The sequence below is a fragment of the Odontesthes bonariensis genome, chromosome 9 (assembly GCF_027942865.1).
Source record: "Odontesthes bonariensis isolate fOdoBon6 chromosome 9, fOdoBon6.hap1, whole genome shotgun sequence".
Taxonomy (NCBI): Eukaryota; Metazoa; Chordata; class Actinopteri; order Atheriniformes; family Atherinopsidae; genus Odontesthes; species Odontesthes bonariensis.
The window spans coordinates 165151-189009 of NC_134514.1; the positions used below are offsets into that span (position 1 = coordinate 165151).

At 39.4% G+C, this 23859-nt stretch overlaps 1 protein-coding gene across 3 annotated transcripts; it reads left to right on the top strand.

The window, feature by feature from the left end:
* The first annotated feature begins 350 nt into the window (after nucleotides 1–350).
* Nucleotides 351–23505, top strand: LOC142388725 (transmembrane 4 L6 family member 5). 3 transcript variants are annotated; one of them, XM_075474274.1, is made up of 6 exons: nucleotides 351–372; nucleotides 2417–2632; nucleotides 2814–2903; nucleotides 5391–5545; nucleotides 22414–22606; nucleotides 22745–23505. In XM_075474274.1, exons 2-6 carry the CDS (start codon nucleotides 2456–2458, stop codon nucleotides 22763–22765), a joined length of 636 nt encoding a protein of 211 aa, XP_075330389.1. In that variant the 5' UTR covers nucleotides 351–372; nucleotides 2417–2455; the 3' UTR covers nucleotides 22766–23505. The 3 variants fall into 3 exon arrangements, with proteins under 3 accessions (XP_075330389.1, XP_075330388.1, XP_075330390.1); XM_075474273.1 differs by lacking the exon at nucleotides 351–372 and adding an exon at nucleotides 2021–2268; XM_075474275.1 differs by lacking the exon at nucleotides 351–372 and having other exon boundaries at nucleotides 2282–2632; nucleotides 2814–2882.
* Nucleotides 23506–23859: the final 354 nt, after the last annotated feature.

A 23859-nucleotide genomic window follows, 5' to 3' on the forward strand; every position in this document is an offset into this window, starting at 1 on the left:
CCGCCCGCGACCCGATCGACGGATTCAGCGGTATTGATAATGGATGGATGGATGGATGGATGTATTACAATGAATGGTTTTCTAATTGGCTTGAATCTGATTGCCTTTGAAGCACCATGAGATGTTTTATAAACATAATAGAATTAAATTGTCTTTTCTTCTTCTCCTTCAGCCATCCTCAGTTCCCCTCAGAGGTCAGTTTCCATCCATCTCAGAATGAGTGATGACATTTGTTCAGGTTTTGTGTCCACGCTCAGCAGGAGGCGTGTCCTCATGTTTCTGCCTATAAAAGCCTCTCTTTGTTCCTCATGTTTCTGCCTATAAAAGCGTCTGTTTGTTCCTCAGACTGAGATGAAACTGACAGACTTCAGGGTGAGTGGATTTTTATTTATGGAAACTTGTGATTCACAGTTCAGGGTTTTAACATTTATTTTTGTTTGAATAAGTTCATGAAGTTAAAGTTTGGTTTTAAAACTAAATTGTTATTTTTCTTGATTTACTTTGAGCCACAAATAAAAATTGATAGAAAAACATCTTGTATTTATATCTTAACGGGTTAAATATAAAGTCAGAGAATTCAGACATGGATCAAAAAAGATTTTTGTATGAATATTTGTATATTTTTTATATATTGTGATTTTTTTGGGGGGGGCTTTTTTATGCCTTTAATGGATAGACAGTTGGAGAGAGAAACAGGAAGCAGGGAGCAGAGAGATGGGGAAGACATGCAGCAAAGGGCCGTCCGGTGCGGGACTCGAACATATATTGTGATTTTAAATAAAGTATTTTCCTCAGTAAATGTAAACTTAGCTAGTTGCACAGTTATCTAGTTGCACAGTTAGCCAGTTGCAGAGTTAGCTGGTTGCACAGTTATCTAGTTGCAAAGTTAGCTAGTTGCACAGTTAGCTAGTTGCACAGTTAGCTGGTTGCACAGTTGGCTAGTTGCACAGTTAGCTGGTTGCACAGTTAGTTAGTTAGTTGCACAGTTAGCTGGTTTCACAGTTAGCTGGTTGCACAGTTAGCTGGTTGCACAGTTGGCTGGTTGCACAGTTAGCTAGTTGCACAGTTAGCTGGTTGCACAGTTATCTAGTTGCAAAGTTAGCTAGTTGCACTGTTAGCTAGTTGCACAGTTAACTAGTTGCACAGTTGGCTAGTTGCATAGTTAGCTGGTTGCACAGGTAGCTGGTTGCACAGTTAGCTGGTTGCACAGTTGGCTGGTTGCACAGTTAGCTGGTTGCACAGTTAGTTAGTTAGTTAGTTAGTTGCAAAGTTAGCTAGTTGCACAGTTAACTAGTTGCACACTTAACTAGTTGCACCGTTGGCTAGTTGCACCGTTGGCTAGTTGCATAGTTAGCTAGTTGCACAGTTAGCTGGTTGCACAGTTAGCTGGTTGCACAGTTGGCTGGTTGCACAGTTAGTTAGTTTCACAGTTAGCTGGTTGCACAGTTAGCTGGTTGCACAGTTAGTTAGTTGCACAGTTAGCTGGTTGCACAGTTAGTTAGTTGCACAGTTAACTAGTTGCACACTTAACTAGTTGCACCATTGGCTAGTTGCATAGTTAGCTAGTTGCACAGTTAGCTGGTTGCACAGTTAGTTAGTTGCACAGTTAACTAGTTGCACACTTAACTAGTTGCACCGTTGGCTAGTTGCACAGTTAGCTGGTTGCACAGTTGGCTGGTTGCACAGTTAGCTGGTTGCACAGTTAGTTAGTTGCACAGTTAGCTGGTTGCACAGTTAGCTAGTTGCACAGTTAACTTGTAGCACAATTGGCTAGTTGCATAGTTAGCTGGTTGCACAGTTAGCTGGTTGCACAGTTAGCTGGTTGCACAGTTAGCTGGTTGCACAGGGTCAGGAGCTCCCTGGTCGCCGGGACATTGTTTGTAGCTCGTAGTTTTCCACTTATTGTGGCAAAGCTATATTTTCTTGCTGTTTCTAGGCCTGACGTCCTGTTGAACAAAGCATGTTTCACAGCTTGTGTTCAGTTTACTTTTACAAAAGCGTTGATCAGAATAAAAGCAAAACTAGTTGTGAGTCATTTCTGTCATTTGTAGAACGTGAACATGAATCAGTCAGAAGGAGCAGCTGATGTCAGCTGGTCTCAGGACTGAAGAAAGCAGTTTGTTTGGGGAATATAATTATTCTCACTTAGTTTTAGCCTTTTTCATCTTCCTTCTGCCCCCATTCGTCCTGTTTAGGTCATGGGGGGAGGAGCTTATCCCAGCCTCCTGTAGGCAACAGGCTGGTTGGTCCAAGAATTAAATCAATCTGGTAACGTGCTATTGATCTGATTCATTAGTTAAATGGTTTTACTTTGTGTTTGTATCCAGCTGTTTGCAGACATGTTGATAAAGACAATCTATTTGTTGTAAACAGAAACAAAACAAGAATAAACGAGACGGATGTGTTTGTGTTTCAGGTCACAGTTCAGACACATTAACCTTTTCATGCCGGACAGATGTGTGTGTCAAAGTGTCTGCGATGCGTTGGTGTGTCTCTGGTTCCCATGGCGATCATTTGCATGCTGTCCAACATCCTGCTGCTGCTTCCTGAGCTAAAGGTCCACTTCCTGTTGGAAGGTCATGTGACCAGAGAAGCCACCTGGGCCACTGGGCTGTGGGGCTCCGGCTTCCTGGTACGTGTGAGCGTGATGTGTTGTATCACATGTCCGGGTTTGTTTTCCTCTCTGATGCTGAGTCAGACGCAGTGACTCCGAAACATCCCGTTAACTTCCTGTGAAACTTCCTTAAATTCAAACCGACGTAACATGTTGACCAAAACCACGACGAGTTCCACTGATGTTTGTCTGATTTCAGATTCTACTCGGAGCTCAAAAGTTCATCCGGATCAGCAACACAAGAGGCTGCTGTGCATTCAGGAGTCAGGTGATACAGATGTTCTGTCAGGTGTTACAGATGTTCTGTCAGGTGATACAGATGTTCTGTCAGGTGTTACACATGTTCTGTCAGGTGATACAGATGTTCTGTCAGGTGTTACAGATGTTCTGTCAGGTGTTACAGGTGTTACAGATGTTCTGTCAGGTGTTACAGATGTTCTGTCAGGTGATACAGATGTTCTGTCAGGTGTTACACATGTTCTGTCAGGTGATACAGATGTTCTGTCAGGTGTTACAGATGTTCTGTCAGGTGTTACAGGTGTTACAGATGTTCTGTCAGGTGTTACAGATGTTATAGATGTTCTGTCAGGTGTTACAGATGTTACAGATGTTCTGTCAGGTGTTACAGGTGTTACAGATGTTCTGTCAGGTGTTACAGATGTTCTGTCAGGTGTTACAGATGTTCTGTCAGGTGTTACAGATGTTCTTTCAGGTGTTACAGATGTTCTGTCAGCTGATACAGGTGTTACAGATGTTCTGTCAGGTGTTACAGATGTTCTGTCAGCTGATACAGATGTTCTGTCAGGTGTTACAGATGTTCTGTCAGGTGTTACAGATGTTCTGTCAGCTGTTACAGATGTTCTGTCAGGTGTTACAGACGTTCTGTCAGGTGTTACAGATGTTCTGTCAGCTGTTACAGATGTTCTGTCAGGTGATACAGATGTTCTGTCAGCTGTTACAGATGTTCTGTCAGGTGATACAGATGTTCTGTCAGCTGTTACAGATGTTCTGTCAGCTGTTACAGATGTTCTGTCAGGTGATACAGATGTTCTGTCAGGTGATACAGATGTTCTGTCAGCTGTTACAGATGTTCTGTCAGGTGATACAGATGTTCTGTCAGCTGTTACAGATGTTCTGTCAGCTGTTACAGATGTTCTGTCAGGTGATACAGATGTTCTGTCAGGTGATACAGATGTTCTGTCAGCTGTGACAGATGTTCTGTCATGTGTTACAGATGTTACAGATGTTCTGTCAGCTGTTACAGATGTTCTGTCAGGTGTTACAGATGTTCTGTCAGGTGTTACAGATGTTCTGTCAGGTGTTACAGATGTTCTGTCAGCTGTTACAGATGTTCTGTCAGCTGTTACAGATGTTACAGATGTTCTGTCAGGTGTTACAGATGTTCTGTCAGGTGTTACAGGTGTTACAGATGTTCTGTCAGATGTTACAGATGTTCTGTCAGGTGTTACAGATGTTACAGATGTTCTGTCAGGTGTTACAGATGTTCTGTCAGGTATTACAGATGTTCTGTCAGGTGTTACAAATGTTCTGTCAGGTGTTACAGGTGTTACAGATGTTCTGTCATCTGTTACAGATGTTCTGTCAGGTGTTACAGATGTTCTGTCAGGTGTTACAGGTGTTACAGATGTTCTGTCAGATGTTACAGATGTTCTGTCAGGTGTTACAGGTGTTACAGATGTTCTGTCAGGTGTTACAGATGTTCTGTCAGGTGTTACAGGTGTTACAGATGTTCTGTCAGGTGTTACAGATGTTCTGTCAGATGTTACAGATGTTCTGTCAGGTGTTACAGGTGTTACAGATGTTCTGTCAGATGTTACAGATGTTCTGTCAGGTGTTACAGGTGTTACAGATGTTCTGTCAGGTGTTACAGATGTTCTGTCAGGTGTTACAGATGTTCTGTCAGGTGTTACAGATGTTCTTTCAGGTGTTACAGATGTTCTGTCAGCTGATACAGGTGTTACAGATGTTCTGTCAGGTGTTACAGATGTTCTGTCAGCTGATACAGATGTTCTGTCAGGTGTTACAGATGTTCTGTCAGGTGTTACAGATGTTCTGTCAGCTGTTACAGATGTTCTGTCAGCTGTTACAGATGTTCTGTCAGGTGTTACAGACGTTCTGTCAGGTGTTACAGATGTTCTGTCAGCTGTTACAGATATTCTGTCAGCTGTTACAGGTGTTACAGATGTTCTGTCAGCTGTTACAGATGTTCTGTCAGGTGTTACAGATGTTCTGTCACGTGTTACAGGTGTTCTGTCAGGTGTTACAGATGTTACAGATGTTCTGTCAGGTGTTACAGATGTTACAGATGTTCTGTCAGGTGTTACAGATGTTCTCTCAGGTGTTACAGATGTTCTGTCAGCTGTTACAGATGTTCTGTCAGGTGTTACAGATGTTACAGATGTTCTGTCAGATGTTACAGATGTTCTCTCAGGTGTTACAGGTGTAACAGATGTTCTGTCAGGTGTTACAGATGTTCTGTCAGGTGTTACAGATGTTCTGTCAGGTGTTACAGGTGTTACAGATGTTCTGTCAGATGTTACAGATGTTCTGTCAGGTGTTACAGGTGTAACAGATGTTCTGTCAGGTGTTACAGATGTTCTGTCAGATGTTACAGGTGTTACAGATGTTCTGTCAGGTGTTACAGATGTTCTGTCAGGTGTTACAGGTGTTACAGATGTTCTGTCAGGTGTTACAGGTGTTACAGATGTTCTGTCAGGTGTTACAGGTGTTATAGATGTTCTCTCTCTACATCCAGATGTTGTGCCAGGTGTTGTACTCCTGTTTGGGGATGCTGGCTGCAGGCAGCTGCTTCCTGGTCAGCGCCACAGGTCTTTCCCAGGGTCCTCTCTGTCTGTACAACAGCTCCAGCGGTCCGACCTGGGGGGTCCCGCTGCAGCCCCTCCCTGATCAGTGAGACCTGATGTTTCTTCCTCGTCCTCTTTGTCTCACATTCCCTCATCTTCATTGCTTAATCTTCAATGAACCCGTCTAATCTTTAATGAACTCGTCTAATCTTCAGTGAACTCGTCTAATCTTCAGTGAACTCGTCTAATCTTCAGTGAACTCGTCTAATCTTCAATGAACTCGTCTAATCTTCAGTGAACTCGTCTAATCTTCAGTGAACTCGTCTAATCTTCAATGAACTCGTCTAATCTTCAGTGAACTCGTCTAACCTTCAATGAACTCGTCTAATCTTCAATGAACTCGTCTAATCTTCAGTGAACTCGTCTAATCTTTAATGAACTCGTCTAATTAGCAGTGAACTCGTCTAATCTTCAGTGAACTCGTCTAATCTTCAGTGAACTCGTCTAATCTTCAATGAACCCGTCTAATCTTCAGTGAACTCGTCTAATCTTCAGTGAACTCGTCTAATCTTCAGTGAACTCGTCTAATCTTCAATGAACTCGTCTAATCTTCAGTGAACTCGTCTAATCTTCAATGAACTCGTCTAATCTTCAGTGAACTCGTCTAATCTTCAATGAACTCGTCTAATCTTCAGTGAACTCGTCTAATCTTCAGTGAACTCGTCTAATCTTCAGTGAACTCGTCTAATCTTCAATGAACTCGTCTAATCTTCAATGAACTCGTCTAATCTTCAATGAACTCGTCTAATCTTCAATGAACTCGTCTAATCTTCAATGAACTCGTCTAATCTTCAGTGAACTCGTCTAATCTTCAATGAACTCGTCTAATCTTCAGTGAACTCGTCTAATCTTCAGTGAACTCGTCTAATCTTCAATGAACTCGTCTAATCTTCAGTGAACTCGTCTAATCTTCAGTGAACTCGTCTAATCTTCAGTGAACTCGTCTAATCTTCAATGAACTCGTCTAATCTTCAATGAACTCGTCTAATCTTCAGTGAACTCGTCTAATCTTTAATGAACTCGTCTAATTAGCAGTGAACTCGTCTAATCTTTAATGAACTCGTCTAATTAGCAGTGAACTCGTCTAATCTTCAGTGAACTCGTCTAATCTTCAGTGAACTCGTCTAATCTTCAGTGAACTCGTCTAATCTTCAATGAACTCGTCTAATCTTCAATGAACTCGTCTAATCTTCAGTGAACTCGTCTAATCTTTAATGAACTCGTCTAATTAGCAGTGAACTCGTCTAATCTTCAGTGAACTCGTCTAATCTTCAGTGAACTCGTCTAATCTTTAATGAACTCGTCTAATCTTCAATGAACTCGTCTAATCTTCAGTGAACTCGTCTAATCTTCAATGAACTCGTCTAATCTTCAATGAACTCGTCTAATCTTCAATGAACTCGTCTAATCTTCAGTGAACTCGTCTAATCTTCAATGAACTCGTCTAATCTTCAATGAACTCGTCTAATCTTTAATGAACTCGTCTAATCTTCAATGAACTCGTCTAATCTTCAGTGAACTCGTCTAATCTTTAATGAACTCGTCTAATCTTCAATGAACTCGTCTAATCTTCAGTGAACTCGTCTAATCTTCAGTGAACTCGTCTAATCTTCAATGAACTCGTCTAATCTTCCGTGAACTCGTCTAATCTTCAGTGAACTCGTCTAATCTTCAATGAACTCGTCTAATCTTTAATGAACCCGTCTAATCTTCAGTGAACTCGTCTAATCTTCAGTGAACTTGTCTAATCTTTAATGAACTCGTCTAATCTTCAGTGAACTCGTCTAATCTTTAATGAACTCGTCTAATTAGCAGTGAACTCGTCTAATCTTCAGTGAACTCGTCTAATCTTCAATGAACTCGTCTAATCTTTAATGAACCCGTCTAATCTTCAGTGAACTCGTCTAATCTTCAGTGAACTCGTCTAATCTTCAGTGAACTCGTCTAATCTTCAATGAACTCGTCTAATCTTCAGTGAACTCGTCTAATCTTCAGTGAACTCGTCTAATCTTCAATGAACTCGTCTAATCTTCAATGAACTCGTCTAATCTTCAATGAACTCGTCTAATCTTAAGTGAACTCGTCTAATCTTCAATGAACTCGTCTAATCTTCAGTGAACTCGTCTAATCTTCAGTGAACTCGTCTAATCTTCAGTGAACTCGTCTAATCTTCAGTGAACTCGTCTAATCTTCAGTGAACTTGTCTAATCTTTAATGAACTCGTCTAATCTTAAATTAACTCGTCTAATCTTCAGTGAACTCGTCTAATCTTCAATGAACTCGTCTAATCTTCAATGAACTCGTCTAATCTTCAATTAACTCGTCTAATCTTCAGTGAACTCGTCTAATCTTCAGTGAACTCGTCTAATCTTCAATTAACTCGTCTAATCTTCAGTGAACTCGTCTAATCTTCAGTGAACTCGTCTAATCTTCAATTAACTCGTCTAACCTTCAATGAACTCGTCTAATCTTCAATTAACTCGTCTAATCTTCAGTGAACTCGTCTAATCTTCAGTGAACTCGTCTAATCTTCAGTGAACTTGTCTAATCTTCAGTGAACTCGTCTAATCTTCAGTGAACTCGTCTAATCTTTAATGAACTCGTCTAATTAGCAGTGAACTCGTCTAATCTTCAGTGAACTCGTCTAATCTTCAATGAACTCGTCTAATCTTTAATGAACCCGTCTAATCTTCAGTGAACTCGTCTAATCTTCAGTGAACTAGTCTAATCTTCAATGAACTCGTCTAATCTTCAGTGAACTCGTCTAATCTTCAGTGAACTCGTCTAATCTTCAATGAACTCGTCTAATCTTCAATGAACTCGTCTAATCTTCAATGAACTCGTCTAATCTTCAATGAACTCGTCTAATCTTCAATGAACTCGTCTAATCTTCAGTGAACTCGTCTAATCTTCAATGAACTCGTCTAATCTTCAATGAACTCGTCTAATCTTCAATGAACTCGTCTAATCTTAAGTGAACTCGTCTAATCTTCAATGAACTCGTCTAATCTTCAGTGAACTCGTCTAATCTTCAGTGAACTCGTCTAATCTTCAGTGAACTCGTCTAATCTTCAATGAACTCGTCTAATCTTCAGTGAACTCGTCTAATCTTCAGTGAACTCGTCTAATCTTCAGTGAACTCGTCTAATCTTCGGTGAACTCGTCTAATCTTCAGTGAACTCGTCTAATCTTCAGTGAACTCGTCTAATCTTTAATGAACTCGTCTAATCTTAAATTTACTCGTCTAATCTTCAGTGAACTCGTCTAACCTTCAATGAACTCGTCTAATCTTCAATGAACTCGTCTAATCTTCAATTAACTCGTCTAATCTTCAGTGAACTCGTCTAATCTTCAGTGAACTCGTCTAATCTTCAATTAACTCGTCTAATCTTCAGTGAACTCGTCTAATCTTCAGTGAACTCGTCTAATCTTCAATGAACTCGTCTAACCTTCAATGAACTCGTCTAATCTTCAATTAACTCGTCTAATCTTCAGTGAACTCGTCTAATCTTCAGTGAACTCGTCTAATCTTCAATTAACTCGTCTAATCTTCAGTGAACTCGTCTAATCTTCAGTGAACTCGTCTAATCTTCAGTGAACTCGTCTAATCTTCAATGAACTCGTCTAATCTTCAGTGAACTCGTCTAATCTTCAGTGAACTCGTCTAATCTTCAGTGAACTCGTCTAATCTTCAGTGAACTCGTCTAATCTTCAATGAACTCGTCTAACCTTCAGTGAACTCGTCTAACCTTCAATGAACTCGTCTAATCTTCAATGAACTCGTCTAACCTTCAATGAACTCGTCTAATCTTCAATGAACTCGTCTAATCTTCAGTGAACTCGTCTAATCTTCAGTGAACTCGTCTAATCTTCAATGAACTCGTCTAATCTTCAGTGAACTCGTCTAATCTTCAATGAACTCGTCTAATCTTCAGTGAACTCGTCTAATCTTCAGTGAACTCGTCTAATCTTCAATGAACTCGTCTAATCTTCAATGAACTCGTCTAATCTTAAATTAACTCGTCTAATCTTCAGTGAACTCGTCTAATCTTCAATGAACTCGTCTAATCTTCAGTGAACTCGTCTAATCTTCAGTGAACTCGTCTAATCTTCAGTGAACTCGTCTAATCTTCAGTGAACTCGTCTAATCTTCAATGAACTCGTCTAATCTTCAGTGAACTCGTCTAATCTTCAATGAACTCGTCTAATCTTAAATTAACTCGTCTAATCTTCAGTGAACTCGTCTAATCTTCAATGAACTCGTCTAATCTTCAGTGAACTCGTCTAATCTTCATTGAACTCGTCTAATCTTCAGTGAACTCGTCTAATCTTCAATGAACTCGTCTAATCTTCAGTGAACTCGTCTAATCTTCAATGAACTCGTCTAACCTTCAATGAACTCGTCTAATCTTCAATGAACTCGTCTAATCTTCGGTGAACTCGTCTAATCTTCGGTGAACTCGTCTAATCTTCAGTGAACTCGTCTAATCTTCAGTGAACTCGTCTAACCTTCAATGAACTCGTCTAACCTTCAATGAACTCGTCTAATCTTCAATGAACTCGTCTAATCTTCAGTGAACTCGTCTAATCTTCGGTGAACTCGTCTAATCTTCTGTGAACTCGTCTAACCTTAAATGAACTCGTCTAATCTTCAATGAACTCGTCTAATCTTCAGTGAACTTGTCTAATCTTCAATGAACTCGTCTAATCTTCAATGAACTCGTCTAATCTTCAATGAACTCGTCTAATCTTCAGTGAACTCGTCTAATCTTAAATTAACTCGTCTAATCTTCAATGAACTCGTCTAATCTTCAGTGAACTCGTCTTATCTTCAGTGAACTCGTCTAATCTTCGGTGAACTCGTCTAATCTTCGGTGAACTCGTCTAACCTTAAATGAACTCGTCTAATCTTCAATGAACTCGTCTAATCTTCAGTGAACTCGTCTAATCTTCAATGAACTCGTCTAATCTTTAATGAACCCGTCTAATCTTCAGTGAACTCGTCTAATCTTCAGTGAACTCGTCTAATCTTCAGTGAACTTGTCTAATCTTTAATGAACTCGTCTAATCTTCAGTGAACTCGTCTAATCTTTAATGAACTCGTCTAATTAGCAGTGAACTCGTCTAATCTTCAGTGAACTCGTCTAATCTTCAATGAACTCGTCTAATCTTTAATGAACCCGTCTAATCTTCAGTGAACTCGTCTAATCTTCAGTGAACTAGTCTAATCTTAAATTAACTCGTCTAATCTTCAGTGAACTCGTCTAATCTTCAATGAACTCGTCTAATCTTCAGTGAACTCGTCTAATCTTCAGTGAACTCGTCTAATCTTCAATGAACTCGTCTAATCTTCAGTGAACTCGTCTAATCTTCAATGAACTCGTCTAATCTTCAATGAACTCGTCTAATCTTCAATGAACTCGTCTAATCTTAAGTGAACTCGTCTAATCTTCAATGAACTCGTCTAATCTTCAGTGAACTCGTCTAATCTTCAGTGAACTCGTCTAATCTTCAGTGAACTCGTCTAATCTTCAATGAACTCGTCTAATCTTCAGTGAACTCGTCTAATCTTCAGTGAACTCGTCTAATCTTCAGTGAACTCGTCTAATCTTCGGTGAACTCGTCTAATCTTCAGTGAACTCGTCTAATCTTCAGTGAACTCGTCTAATCTTTAATGAACTCGTCTAATCTTAAATTTACTCGTCTAATCTTCAGTGAACTCGTCTAACCTTCAATGAACTCGTCTAATCTTCAATGAACTCGTCTAATCTTCAATTAACTCGTCTAATCTTCAGTGAACTCGTCTAATCTTCAGTGAACTCGTCTAATCTTCAATTAACTCGTCTAATCTTCAGTGAACTCGTCTAATCTTCAGTGAACTCGTCTAATCTTCAATGAACTCGTCTAACCTTCAATGAACTCGTCTAATCTTCAATTAACTCGTCTAATCTTCAGTGAACTCGTCTAATCTTCAGTGAACTCGTCTAATCTTCAATTAACTCGTCTAATCTTCAGTGAACTCGTCTAATCTTCAGTGAACTCGTCTAATCTTCAGTGAACTCGTCTAATCTTCAATGAACTCGTCTAATCTTCAGTGAACTCGTCTAATCTTCAGTGAACTCGTCTAATCTTCAATGAACTCGTCTAATCTTCAGTGAACTCGTCTAATCTTCAGTGAACTCGTCTAACCTTCAGTGAACTCGTCTAACCTCCAATGAACTCGTCTAATCTTCAATGAACTCGTCTAACCTTCAATGAACTCGTCTAACCTTCAATGAACTCGTCTAATCTTCAATGAACTCGTCTAATCTTCAGTGAACTCGTCTAATCTTCAGTGAACTCGTCTAATCTTCAATGAACTCGTCTAATCTTCAGTGAACTCGTCTAATCTTCAATGAACTCGTCTAATCTTCAGTGAACTCGTCTAATCTTCAGTGAACTCGTCTAATCTTCAGTGAACTCGTCTAATCTTCATTGAACTCCTCTAATCTTCAGTGAACTCCTCTAATCTTCAATGAACTCGTCTAATCTTCAGTGAACTCGTCTAATCTTCAATGAACTCGTCTAACCTTCAATGAACTCGTCTAACCTTCAATGAACTCGTCTAATCTTCAATGAACTCGTCTAATCTTCAGTGAACTCGTCTAATCTTCAATGAACTCGTCTAATCTTAAATTAACTCGTCTAATCTTCAGTGAACTCGTCTAATCTTCGGTGAACTCGTCTAATCTTCAGTGAACTCGTCTAATCTTCAGTGAACTCGTCTAATATTAAATTAACTCGTCTAATCTTCAGTGAACTCGTCTAATCTTCAGTGAACTCGTCTAATCTTCAATTAACTCGTCTAATCTTCAGTGAACTCGTCTAATCTTCAGTGAACTCGTCTAATCTTCAGTGAACTCGTCTAATCTTCAATGAACTCGTCTAATCTTCAGTGAACTCGTCTAATCTTCAGTGAACTCGTCTAATCTTCAATGAACTCGTCTAATCTTCAGTGAACTCGTCTAATCTTCAATGAACTCGTCTAATCTTCAGTGAACTCGTCTAACCTTCAATGAACTCGTCTAATCTTCAATGAACTCGTCTAACCTTCAATGAACTCGTCTAACCTTCAATGAACTCGTCTAATCTTCAATGAACTCGTCTAATCTTCAGTGAACTCGTCTAATCTTCAGTGAACTCGTCTAATCTTCAATGAACTCGTCTAATCTTCAGTGAACTCGTCTAATCTTCAATGAACTCGTCTAATCTTCAGTGAACTCGTCTAATCTTCAGTGAACTCGTCTAATCTTCAATGAACTCGTCTAATCTTCAGTGAACTCGTCTAATCTTCATTGAACTCCTCTAATCTTCAGTGAACTCCTCTAATCTTCAATGAACTCGTCTAATCTTCAGTGAACTCGTCTAATCTTCAATGAACTCGTCTAACCTTCAATGAACTCGTCTAACCTTCAATGAACTCGTCTAATCTTCAATGAACTCGTCTAATCTTCAGTGAACTCGTCTAATCTTCAATGAACTCGTCTAATCTTAAATTAACTCGTCTAATCTTCAGTGAACTCGTCTAATCTTCGGTGAACTCGTCTAATCTTCAGTGAACTCGTCTAATCTTCAGTGAACTCGTCTAATCTTAAATTAACTCGTCTAATCTTAAGTGAACTCGTCTAATCTTCAATGAACTCGTCTAATCTTCAGTGAACTCGTCTAATCTTTAATGAACTCGTCTAATCTTAAATTAACTCGTCTAATCTTAAGTGAACTCGTCTAATCTTCAATGAACTCGTCTAATCTTCAATGAACTCGTCTAATCTTCAGTGAACTCGTCTAATCTTCATTGAACTCCTCTAATCTTCAGTGAACTCCTCTAATCTTCAATGAACTCGTCTAATCTTCAGTGAACTCGTCTAACCTTCAATGAACTCGTCTAATCTTCAATGAACTCGTCTAATCTTCAGTGAACTCGTCTAATCTTCAGTGAACTCGTCTAATCTTCAGTGAACTCGTCTAATCTTCAGTGAACTCGTCTAACCTTCAATGAACTCGTCTAACCTTCAATGAACTCGTCTAACCTTCAATGAACTCGTCTAATCTTCAGTGAACTCGTCTAATCTTAAATTAACTCGTCTAATCTTCAGTGAACTCGTCTAATCTTCAATGAACTCGTCTAATCTTTAATGAACCCGTCTAATCTTCAGTGAACTCGTCTAATCTTCAGTGAACTAGTCTAATCTTAAATTAACTCGTCTAATCTTCAGTGAACTCGTCTAATCTTCAATGAACTCGTCTAATCTTCAGTGAACTCGTCTAATCTTCAGTGAACTCGTCTAATCTTCAATGAACTCGTCTAATCTTCAGTGAACTCGTCTAATCTTCAATGAACTCGTCTAATCTTCAATGAACTCGTCTAATCTTCAATGAACTCGTCTAATCTTAAGTGAACTCGTCTAATCTTCAATGAACTCGTCTAATCTTCAGTGAACTCGTCTAATCTTCAGTGAACTCGTCTAATCTTCAGTGAACTCGTCTAATCTTCAATGAACTCGTCTAATCTTCAGTGAACTCGTCTAATCTTCAGTGAACTCGTCTAATCTTCAGTGAACTCGTCTAATCTTCGGTGAACTCGTCTAATCTTCAGTGAACTCGTCTAATCTTCAGTGAACTCGTCTAATCTTTAATGAACTCGTCTAATCTTAAATTTACTCGTCTAATCTTCAGTGAACTCGTCTAACCTTCAATGAACTCGTCTAATCTTCAATGAACTCGTCTAATCTTCAATTAACTCGTCTAATCTTCAGTGAACTCGTCTAATCTTCAGTGAACTCGTCTAATCTTCAATTAACTCGTCTAATCTTCAGTGAACTCGTCTAATCTTCAGTGAACTCGTCTAATCTTCAATGAACTCGTCTAACCTTCAATGAACTCGTCTAATCTTCAATTAACTCGTCTAATCTTCAGTGAACTCGTCTAATCTTCAGTGAACTCGTCTAATCTTCAATTAACTCGTCTAATCTTCAGTGAACTCGTCTAATCTTCAGTGAACTCGTCTAATCTTCAGTGAACTCGTCTAATCTTCAATGAACTCGTCTAATCTTCAGTGAACTCGTCTAATCTTCAGTGAACTCGTCTAATCTTCAATGAACTCGTCTAATCTTCAGTGAACTCGTCTAATCTTCAGTGAACTCGTCTAACCTTCAGTGAACTCGTCTAACCTTCAATGAACTCGTCTAATCTTCAATGAACTCGTCTAACCTTCAATGAACTCGTCTAACCTTCAATGAACTCGTCTAATCTTCAATGAACTCGTCTAATCTTCAGTGAACTCGTCTAATCTTCAGTGAACTCGTCTAATCTTCAATGAACTCGTCTAATCTTCAGTGAACTCGTCTAATCTTCAATGAACTCGTCTAATCTTCAGTGAACTCGTCTAATCTTCAGTGAACTCGTCTAATCTTCAGTGAACTCGTCTAATCTTCATTGAACTCCTCTAATCTTCAGTGAACTCCTCTAATCTTCAATGAACTCGTCTAATCTTCAGTGAACTCGTCTAATCTTCAATGAACTCGTCTAACCTTCAATGAACTCGTCTAACCTTCAATGAACTCGTCTAATCTTCAATGAACTCGTCTAATCTTCAGTGAACTCGTCTAATCTTCAATGAACTCGTCTAATCTTAAATTAACTCGTCTAATCTTCAGTGAACTCGTCTAATCTTCGGTGAACTCGTCTAATCTTCAGTGAACTCGTCTAATCTTCAGTGAACTCGTCTAATATTAAATTAACTCGTCTAATCTTCAGTGAACTCGTCTAATCTTCAGTGAACTCGTCTAATCTTCAATTAACTCGTCTAATCTTCAGTGAACTCGTCTAATCTTCAGTGAACTCGTCTAATCTTCAGTGAACTCGTCTAATCTTCAATGAACTCGTCTAATCTTCAGTGAACTCGTCTAATCTTCAGTGAACTCGTCTAATCTTCAATGAACTCGTCTAATCTTCAGTGAACTCGTCTAATCTTCAATGAACTCGTCTAATCTTCAGTGAACTCGTCTAACCTTCAATGAACTCGTCTAATCTTCAATGAACTCGTCTAACCTTCAATGAACTCGTCTAACCTTCAATGAACTCGTCTAATCTTCAATGAACTCGTCTAATCTTCAGTGAACTCGTCTAATCTTCAGTGAACTCGTCTAATCTTCAATGAACTCGTCTAATCTTCAGTGAACTCGTCTAATCTTCAATGAACTCGTCTAATCTTCAGTGAACTCGTCTAATCTTCAGTGAACTCGTCTAATCTTCAATGAACTCGTCTAATCTTCAGTGAACTCGTCTAATCTTCATTGAACTCCTCTAATCTTCAGTGAACTCCTCTAATCTTCAATGAACTCGTCTAATCTTCAGTGAACTCGTCTAATCTTCAATGAACTCGTCTAACCTTCAATGAACTCGTCTAACCTTCAATGAACTCGTCTAATCTTCAATGAACTCGTCTAATCTTCAGTGAACTCGTCTAATCTTCAATGAACTCGTCTAATCTTAAATTAACTCGTCTAATCTTCAGTGAACTCGTCTAATCTTCGGTGAACTCGTCTAATCTTCAGTGAACTCGTCTAATCTTCAGTGAACTCGTCTAATCTTAAATTAACTCGTCTAATCTTAAGTGAACTCGTCTAATCTTCAATGAACTCGTCTAATCTTCAGTGAACTCGTCTAATCTTTAATGAACTCGTCTAATCTTAAATTAACTCGTCTAATCTTAAGTGAACTCGTCTAATCTTCAATGAACTCGTCTAATCTTCAATGAACTCGTCTAATCTTCAGTGAACTCGTCTAATCTTCATTGAACTCCTCTAATCTTCAGTGAACTCCTCTAATCTTCAATGAACTCGTCTAATCTTCAGTGAACTCGTCTAACCTTCAATGAACTCGTCTAATCTTCAATGAACTCGTCTAATCTTCAGTGAACTCGTCTAATCTTCAGTGAACTCGTCTAATCTTCAGTGAACTCGTCTAATCTTCAGTGAACTCGTCTAACCTTCAATGAACTCGTCTAACCTTCAATGAACTCGTCTAACCTTCAATGAACTCGTCTAATCTTCAGTGAACTCGTCTAATCTTAAATTAACTCGTCTAATCTTAAGTGAACTCGTCTAATCTTCAATGAACTCGTCTAATCTTCAGTGAACTCGTCTAATCTTTAATGAACTCGTCTAATCTTAAATTAACTCGTCTAATCTTCAGTGAACTCGTCTAACCTTCAATGAACTCGTCTAATCTTCAATGAACTCGTCTAATCTTCAGTGAACTCGTCTAATCTTCAGTGAACTCGTCTAATCTTCAGTGAACTCGTCTAATCTTCAGTGAACTCGTCTAATCTTCAATGAACTCGTCTAATCTTCAGTGAACTCGTCTAATCTTCAATGAACTCGTCTAATCTTAAATTAACTCGTCTAATCTTCAGTGAACTCGTCTAATCTTCAATGAACTCGTCTAATCTTCAGTGAACTCGTCTAATCTTCAGTGAACTCGTCTAATCTTCAGTGAACTCGTCTAATCTTCAGTGAACTCGTCTAATCTTCAATGAACTCGTCTAATCTTCAGTGAACTCGTCTAATCTTCAATGAACTCGTCTAATCTTAAATTAACTCGTCTAATCTTCAGTGAACTCGTCTAATCTTCAATGAACTCGTCTAATCTTCAGTGAACTCGTCTAATCTTCATTGAACTCGTCTAATCTTCAGTGAACTCGTCTAATCTTCAATGAACTCGTCTAATCTTCAGTGAACTCGTCTAATCTTCAATGAACTCGTCTAACCTTCAATGAACTCGTCTAATCTTCAATGAACTCGTCTAATCTTCGGTGAACTCGTCTAATCTTCGGTGAACTCGTCTAATCTTCAGTGAACTCGTCTAATCTTCAGTGAACTCGTCTAACCTTCAATGAACTCGTCTAACCTTCAATGAACTCGTCTAATCTTCAATGAACTCGTCTAATCTTCAGTGAACTCATCTAATCTTCGGTGAACTCGTCTAATCTTCGGTGAACTCGTCTAACCTTAAATGAACTCGTCTAATCTTCAATGAACTCGTCTAATCTTCAGTGAACTCGTCTAATCTTCAGTGAACTTGTCTAATCTTCAATGAACTCGTCTAATCTTCAATGAACTCGTCTAATCTTCAATGAACTCGTCTAATCTTCAGTGAACTCGTCTAATCTTAAATTAACTCGTCTAATCTTCAATGAACTCGTCTAATCTTCAGTGAACTCGTCTTATCTTCAGTGAACTCGTCTAATCTTCGGTGAACTCGTCTAATCTTCGGTGAACTCGTCTAACCTTAAATGAACTCGTCTAATCTTCAATGAACTCGTCTAATCTTCAGTGAACTCGTCTATTCTTCAATGAACTCGTCTAATCTTTAATGAACCCGTCTAATCTTCAGTGAACTCGTCTAATCTTCAGTGAACTCGTCTAATCTTCAGTGAACTTGTCTAATCTTTAATGAACTCGTCTAATCTTCAGTGAACTCGTCTAATCTTTAATGAACTCGTCTAATTAGCAGTGAACTCGTCTAATCTTCAGTGAACTCGTCTAATCTTCAATGAACTCGTCTAATCTTTAATGAACCCGTCTAATCTTCAGTGAACTCGTCTAATCTTCAGTGAACTAGTCTAATCTTAAATTAACTCGTCTAATCTTCAGTGAACTCGTCTAATCTTCAATGAACTCGTCTAATCTTCAGTGAACTCGTCTAATCTTCAGTGAACTCGTCTAATCTTCAATGAACTCGTCTAATCTTCAGTGAACTCGTCTAATCTTCAATGAACTCGTCTAATCTTCAATGAACTCGTCTAATCTTCAATGAACTCGTCTAATCTTAAGTGAACTCGTCTAATCTTCAATGAACTCGTCTAATCTTCAGTGAACTCGTCTAATCTTCAGTGAACTCGTCTAATCTTCAGTGAACTCGTCTAATCTTCAATGAACTCGTCTAATCTTCAGTGAACTCGTCTAATCTTCAGTGAACTCGTCTAATCTTCGGTGAACTCGTCTAATCTTCAGTGAACTCGTCTAATCTTCAGTGAACTCGTCTAATCTTTAATGAACTCGTCTAATCTTAAATTTACTCGTCTAATCTTCAGTGAACTCGTCTAACCTTCAATGAACTCGTCTAATCTTCAATGAACTCGTCTAATCTTCAATTAACTCGTCTAATCTTCAGTGAACTCGTCTAATCTTCAGTGAACTCGTCTAATCTTCAATTAACTCGTCTAATCTTCAGTGAACTCGTCTAATCTTCAGTGAACTCGTCTAATCTTCAATGAACTCGTCTAACCTTCAATGAACTCGTCTAATCTTCAATTAACTCGTCTAATCTTCAGTGAACTCGTCTAATCTTCAGTGAACTCGTCTAATCTTCAATTAACTCGTCTAATCTTCAGTGAACTCGTCTAATCTTCAGTGAACTCGTCTAATCTTCAATGAACTCGTCTAATCTTCAATGAACTCGTCTAACCTTCAATGAACTCGTCTAACCTTCAATGAACTCGTCTAATCTTCAATGAACTCGTCTAATCTTCAGTGAACTCGTCTAATCTTCAATGAACTCGTCTAATCTTAAATTAACTCGTCTAATCTTCAGTGAACTCGTCTAATCTTCGGTGAACTCGTCTAATCTTCAGTGAACTCGTCTAATCTTCAGTGAACTCGTCTAATCTTAAATTAACTCGTCTAATCTTCAGTGAACTCGTCTAATCTTCAGTGAACTCGTCTAATCTTCAATTAACTCGTCTAATCTTCAGTGAACTCGTCTAATCTTCAGTGAACTCGTCTAATCTTCAGTGAACTCGTCTAATCTTCAATGAACTCGTCTAATCTTCAGTGAACTCGTCTAATCTTCAGTGAACTCGTCTAATCTTCAATGAACTCGTCTAATCTTCAGTGAACTCGTCTAATCTTCAATGAACTCGTCTAATCTTCAGTGAACTCGTCTAACCTTCAATGAACTCGTCTAATCTTCAATGAACTCGTCTAATCTTCAATGAACTCGTCTAATCTTCAGTGAACTCGTCTAATCTTCAGTGAACTCGTCTAATCTTCAATGAACTCGTCTAATCTTCAGTGAACTCGTCTAATCTTCAATGAACTCGTCTAATCTTCAGTGAACTCGTCTAATCTTCAGTGAACTCGTCTAATCTTCAATGAACTCGTCTAATCTTCAGTGAACTCGTCTAATCTTCATTGAACTCCTCTAATCTTCAGTGAACTCCTCTAATCTTCAATGAACTCGTCTAATCTTCAGTGAACTCGTCTAATCTTCAATGAACTCGTCTAACCTTCAATGAACTCGTCTAACCTTCAATGAACTCGTCTAATCTTCAATGAACTCGTCTAATCTTCAGTGAACTCGTCTAATCTTCAATGAACTCGTCTAATCTTAAATTAACTCGTCTAATCTTCAGTGAACTCGTCTAATCTTCGGTGAACTCGTCTAATCTTCAGTGAACTCGTCTAATCTTCAGTGAACTCGTCTAATCTTAAATTAACTCGTCTAATCTTAAGTGAACTCGTCTAATCTTCAATGAACTCGTCTAATCTTCAGTGAACTCGTCTAATCTTTAATGAACTCGTCTAATCTTAAATTAACTCGTCTAATCTTCAGTGAACTCGTCTAACCTTCAATAAACTCGTCTAATCTTCAATGAACTCGTCTAATCTTCAATTAACTCGTCTAATCTTCAGTGAACTCGTCTAATCTTCAGTGAACTCGTCTAATCTTCAGTGAACTCGTCTAATCTTCAATGAACTCGTCTAATCTTCAGTGAACTCGTCTAATCTTTAATGAACTCGTCTAATCTTAAATTAACTCGTCTAATCTTCAATTAACTCGTCTAATCTTCAGTGAACTCGTCTAATCTTCAGTGAACTCGTCTAATCTTAAATTAACTCGTCTAATCTTAAGTGAACTCGTCTAATCTTCAATGAACTCGTCTAATCTTCAGTGAACTCGTCTAATCTTTAATGAACTCGTCTAATCTTAAATTAACTCGTCTAATCTTCAGTGAACTCGTCTAACCTTCAATGAACTCGTCTAATCTTCAATGAACTCGTCTAATCTTCAGTGAACTCGTCTAATCTTCAGTGAACTCGTCTAATCTTCAGTGAACTCGTCTAATCTTCAATGAACTCGTCTAATCTTCAGTGAACTCGTCTAATCTTCAATGAACTCGTCTAATCTTCAGTGAACTCGTCTAATCTTCATTGAACTCCTCTAATCTTCAGTGAACTCCTCTAATCTTCAATGAACTCGTCTAATCTTCAGTGAACTCGTCTAACCTTCAATGAACTCGTCTAATCTTCAATGAACTCGTCTAATCTTCAGTGAACTCGTCTAATCTTCAGTGAACTCGTCTAATCTTCAGTGAACTCGTCTAACCTTCAATGAACTCGTCTAACCTTCAATGAACTCGTCTAACCTTCAATGAACTCGTCTAATCTTCAGTGAACTCGTCTAATCTTAAATTAACTCGTCTAATCTTAAGTGAACTCGTCTAATCTTCAATGAACTCGTCTAATCTTCAGTGAACTCGTCTAATCTTTAATGAACTCGTCTAATCTTAAATTAACTTGTCTAATCTTCAGTGAACTCGTCTAATCTTCAGTGAACTCGTCTAATCTTCAGTGAACTCGTCTAATCTTCAATGAACTCGTCTAATCTTCAGTGAACTCGTCTAATCTTCAATGAACTCGTCTAATCTTAAATTAACTCGTCTAATCTTCAGTGAACTCGTCTAATCTTCAATGAACTCGTCTAATCTTCAGTGAACTCGTCTAATCTTCAGTGAACTCGTCTAATCTTCAGTGAACTCGTCTAATCTTCAGTGAACTCGTCTAATCTTCAATGAACTCGTCTAATCTTCAGTGAACTCGTCTAATCTTCAATGAACTCGTCTAATCTTAAATTAACTCGTCTAATCTTCAGTGAACTCGTCTAATCTTCAATGAACTCGTCTAATCTTCAGTGAACTCGTCTAATCTTCATTGAACTCGTCTAATCTTCAGTGAACTCGTCTAATCTTCAATGAACTCGTCTAATCTTCAGTGAACTCGTCTAATCTTCAATGAACTCGTCTAACCTTCAATGAACTCGTCTAATCTTCAATGAACTCGTCTAATCTTCGGTGAACTCGTCTAATCTTCGGTGAACTCGTCTAATCTTCAGTGAACTCGTCTAACCTTCAGTGAACTCGTCTAACCTTCAATGAACTCGTCTAATCTTCAATGAACTCGTCTAATCTTCAGTGAACTCGTCTAATCTTCGGTGAACTCGTCTAATCTTCGGTGAACTCGTCTAACCTTAAATGAACTCGTCTAATCTTCAATGAACTCGTCTAATCTTCAGTGAACTCGTCTAATCTTCAGTGAACTTGTCTAATCTTCAATGAACTCGTCTAATCTTCAATGAACTCGTCTAATCTTCAATGAACTCGTCTAATCTTCAGTGAACTCGTCTAATCTTAAATTAACTCGTCTAATCTTCAATGAACTCGTCTAATCTTCAGTGAACTCGTCTTATCTTCAGTGAACTCGTCTAATCTTCGGTGAACTCGTCTAATCTTCGGTGAACTCGTCTAACCTTAAATGAACTCGTCTAATCTTCAATGAACTCGTCTAATCTTCAGTGAACTCGTCTAATCTTCAGTGAACTCGTCTAATCTTCAGTGAACTCGTCTAATCTTCAGTGAACTCGTCTAATCTTCCGTGAACTCGTCTAATCTTCAGTGAACTCGTCTAATCTTCAGTGAACTCGTCTAATCTTCAGTGAACTCGTCTAATCTTCAGTGAACTCGTCTAATCTTTAATGAACTTGTCTAATCTTAAATGAACTCGTCTAACTCTTTGTGTCGTTTCTCTTCCTCAGGCATTCGGGGTATCTGTACAACAGGACTTTGTGGTCGGGGGTGTGTCTGGAGCCCAGGTCGGTGGTCCAGTGGAACGTGGCTCTGTTCAGTGTGATGGGGGCCACCAGCCTCCTGCAGACTGTCCTCTGTGGGGCCAACATCCTCAACTCCCTGCTGGGAATGATCCTGGGTCAGGGCCTCCGCCACAACAAGGTAAGGCTCTGCCTTCTCTTTGTGGGGACAAAGTCTGAATAAGAGCTAAAACTCCAGACTTCTGATATCCATCAAGTCTAACTTTAACCTTCTGAGCCCTCCTTAAAGCAGAGCTTCTCCTCTGATATGTGTCCACAGGTCAGCCCAGTGTCAGTTTAAGACTACCCACTATGGATCCAGGATTCTGTGGATCCAGGCTTCTGTGGATCCAGGCTTCTATGGATCCAGGATTCCGTGGATCCAGGATTCCGTGGATCCAGGATTCTGTGGATCCAGGATTCTGTGGATCCAGGCTTCTATGGATCCAGGCTTCTATGGATCCAGGATTCTTTGGATCCAGGCTTCTGTGGATCCAGGATTCTGTGGATCCAGGCTTCTATGGATCCAGGATTCCGTGGATCCAGGATTCTGTGGATCCAGGATTCTGTGGATCCAGGCTTCTATGGATCCAGGCTTCTGTGGATCCAGGCTTCTATGGATCCAGGATTCTGTGGATCCAGGATTCCGTGGATCCAGGATTCTGTGGATCCAGGCTTCTGTGGATCCAGAATTCCGTGGATCCTCACTGAGGAAACCAGCTCTGAATTAATGATGAAGTCAATCCTTCCCTTCTTTGTTGGAAAGCACTGAAGCACTTTATGGAATCAGTAAAGTTCAGATAAGTTTACACGTGTACCCTAGACCTAAATATAAGTTCACCAGTATCACTCCAGATGTCTATTTAAAAGCCTTTGTTTAAAACCTGTTGAATAATTTAAACTGATATTTAAGTGTTATGATCTTGTTGTGTTATATGTTGTAACTGGAGTCAGAATGAGTCAGAATGAAACCTGTGATCATGAGTAACTGCAGATCTCACAGCAGACTCTGGTTCTGGGATCTAAAACCACAACAACAGAAACCTGCAGCACTTCCTGCTTCATGTGTTTGTTGTTTATCTTAAAAATAAAGTTTTAATAAGAATAAAAGTTTCAGTGTGATCATTTACTCACAAATGATGGATGAGGTTTGAAAGGGTTACAGGGGGCCCCCTGTGGCCTTTGGGCCCCCTGTGGCCTGAGGCCCCCTGTGGCCTTTGGGCCCCTGTGGCCTTTGGGCCCCCTGTGGCCCTGAGGCCCCCTGTGGCCTGAGGCCCCCTGTGGCCTTTGGGCCCCTGTGGCCTTTGGGCCCCCTGTGGCCTGAGGCCCCCTGTGGCCCTGAGGCCCCCTGTGGCCTGAGGCCCCCTGTGGCCTTTGGGCCCCTGTGGCCTTGTG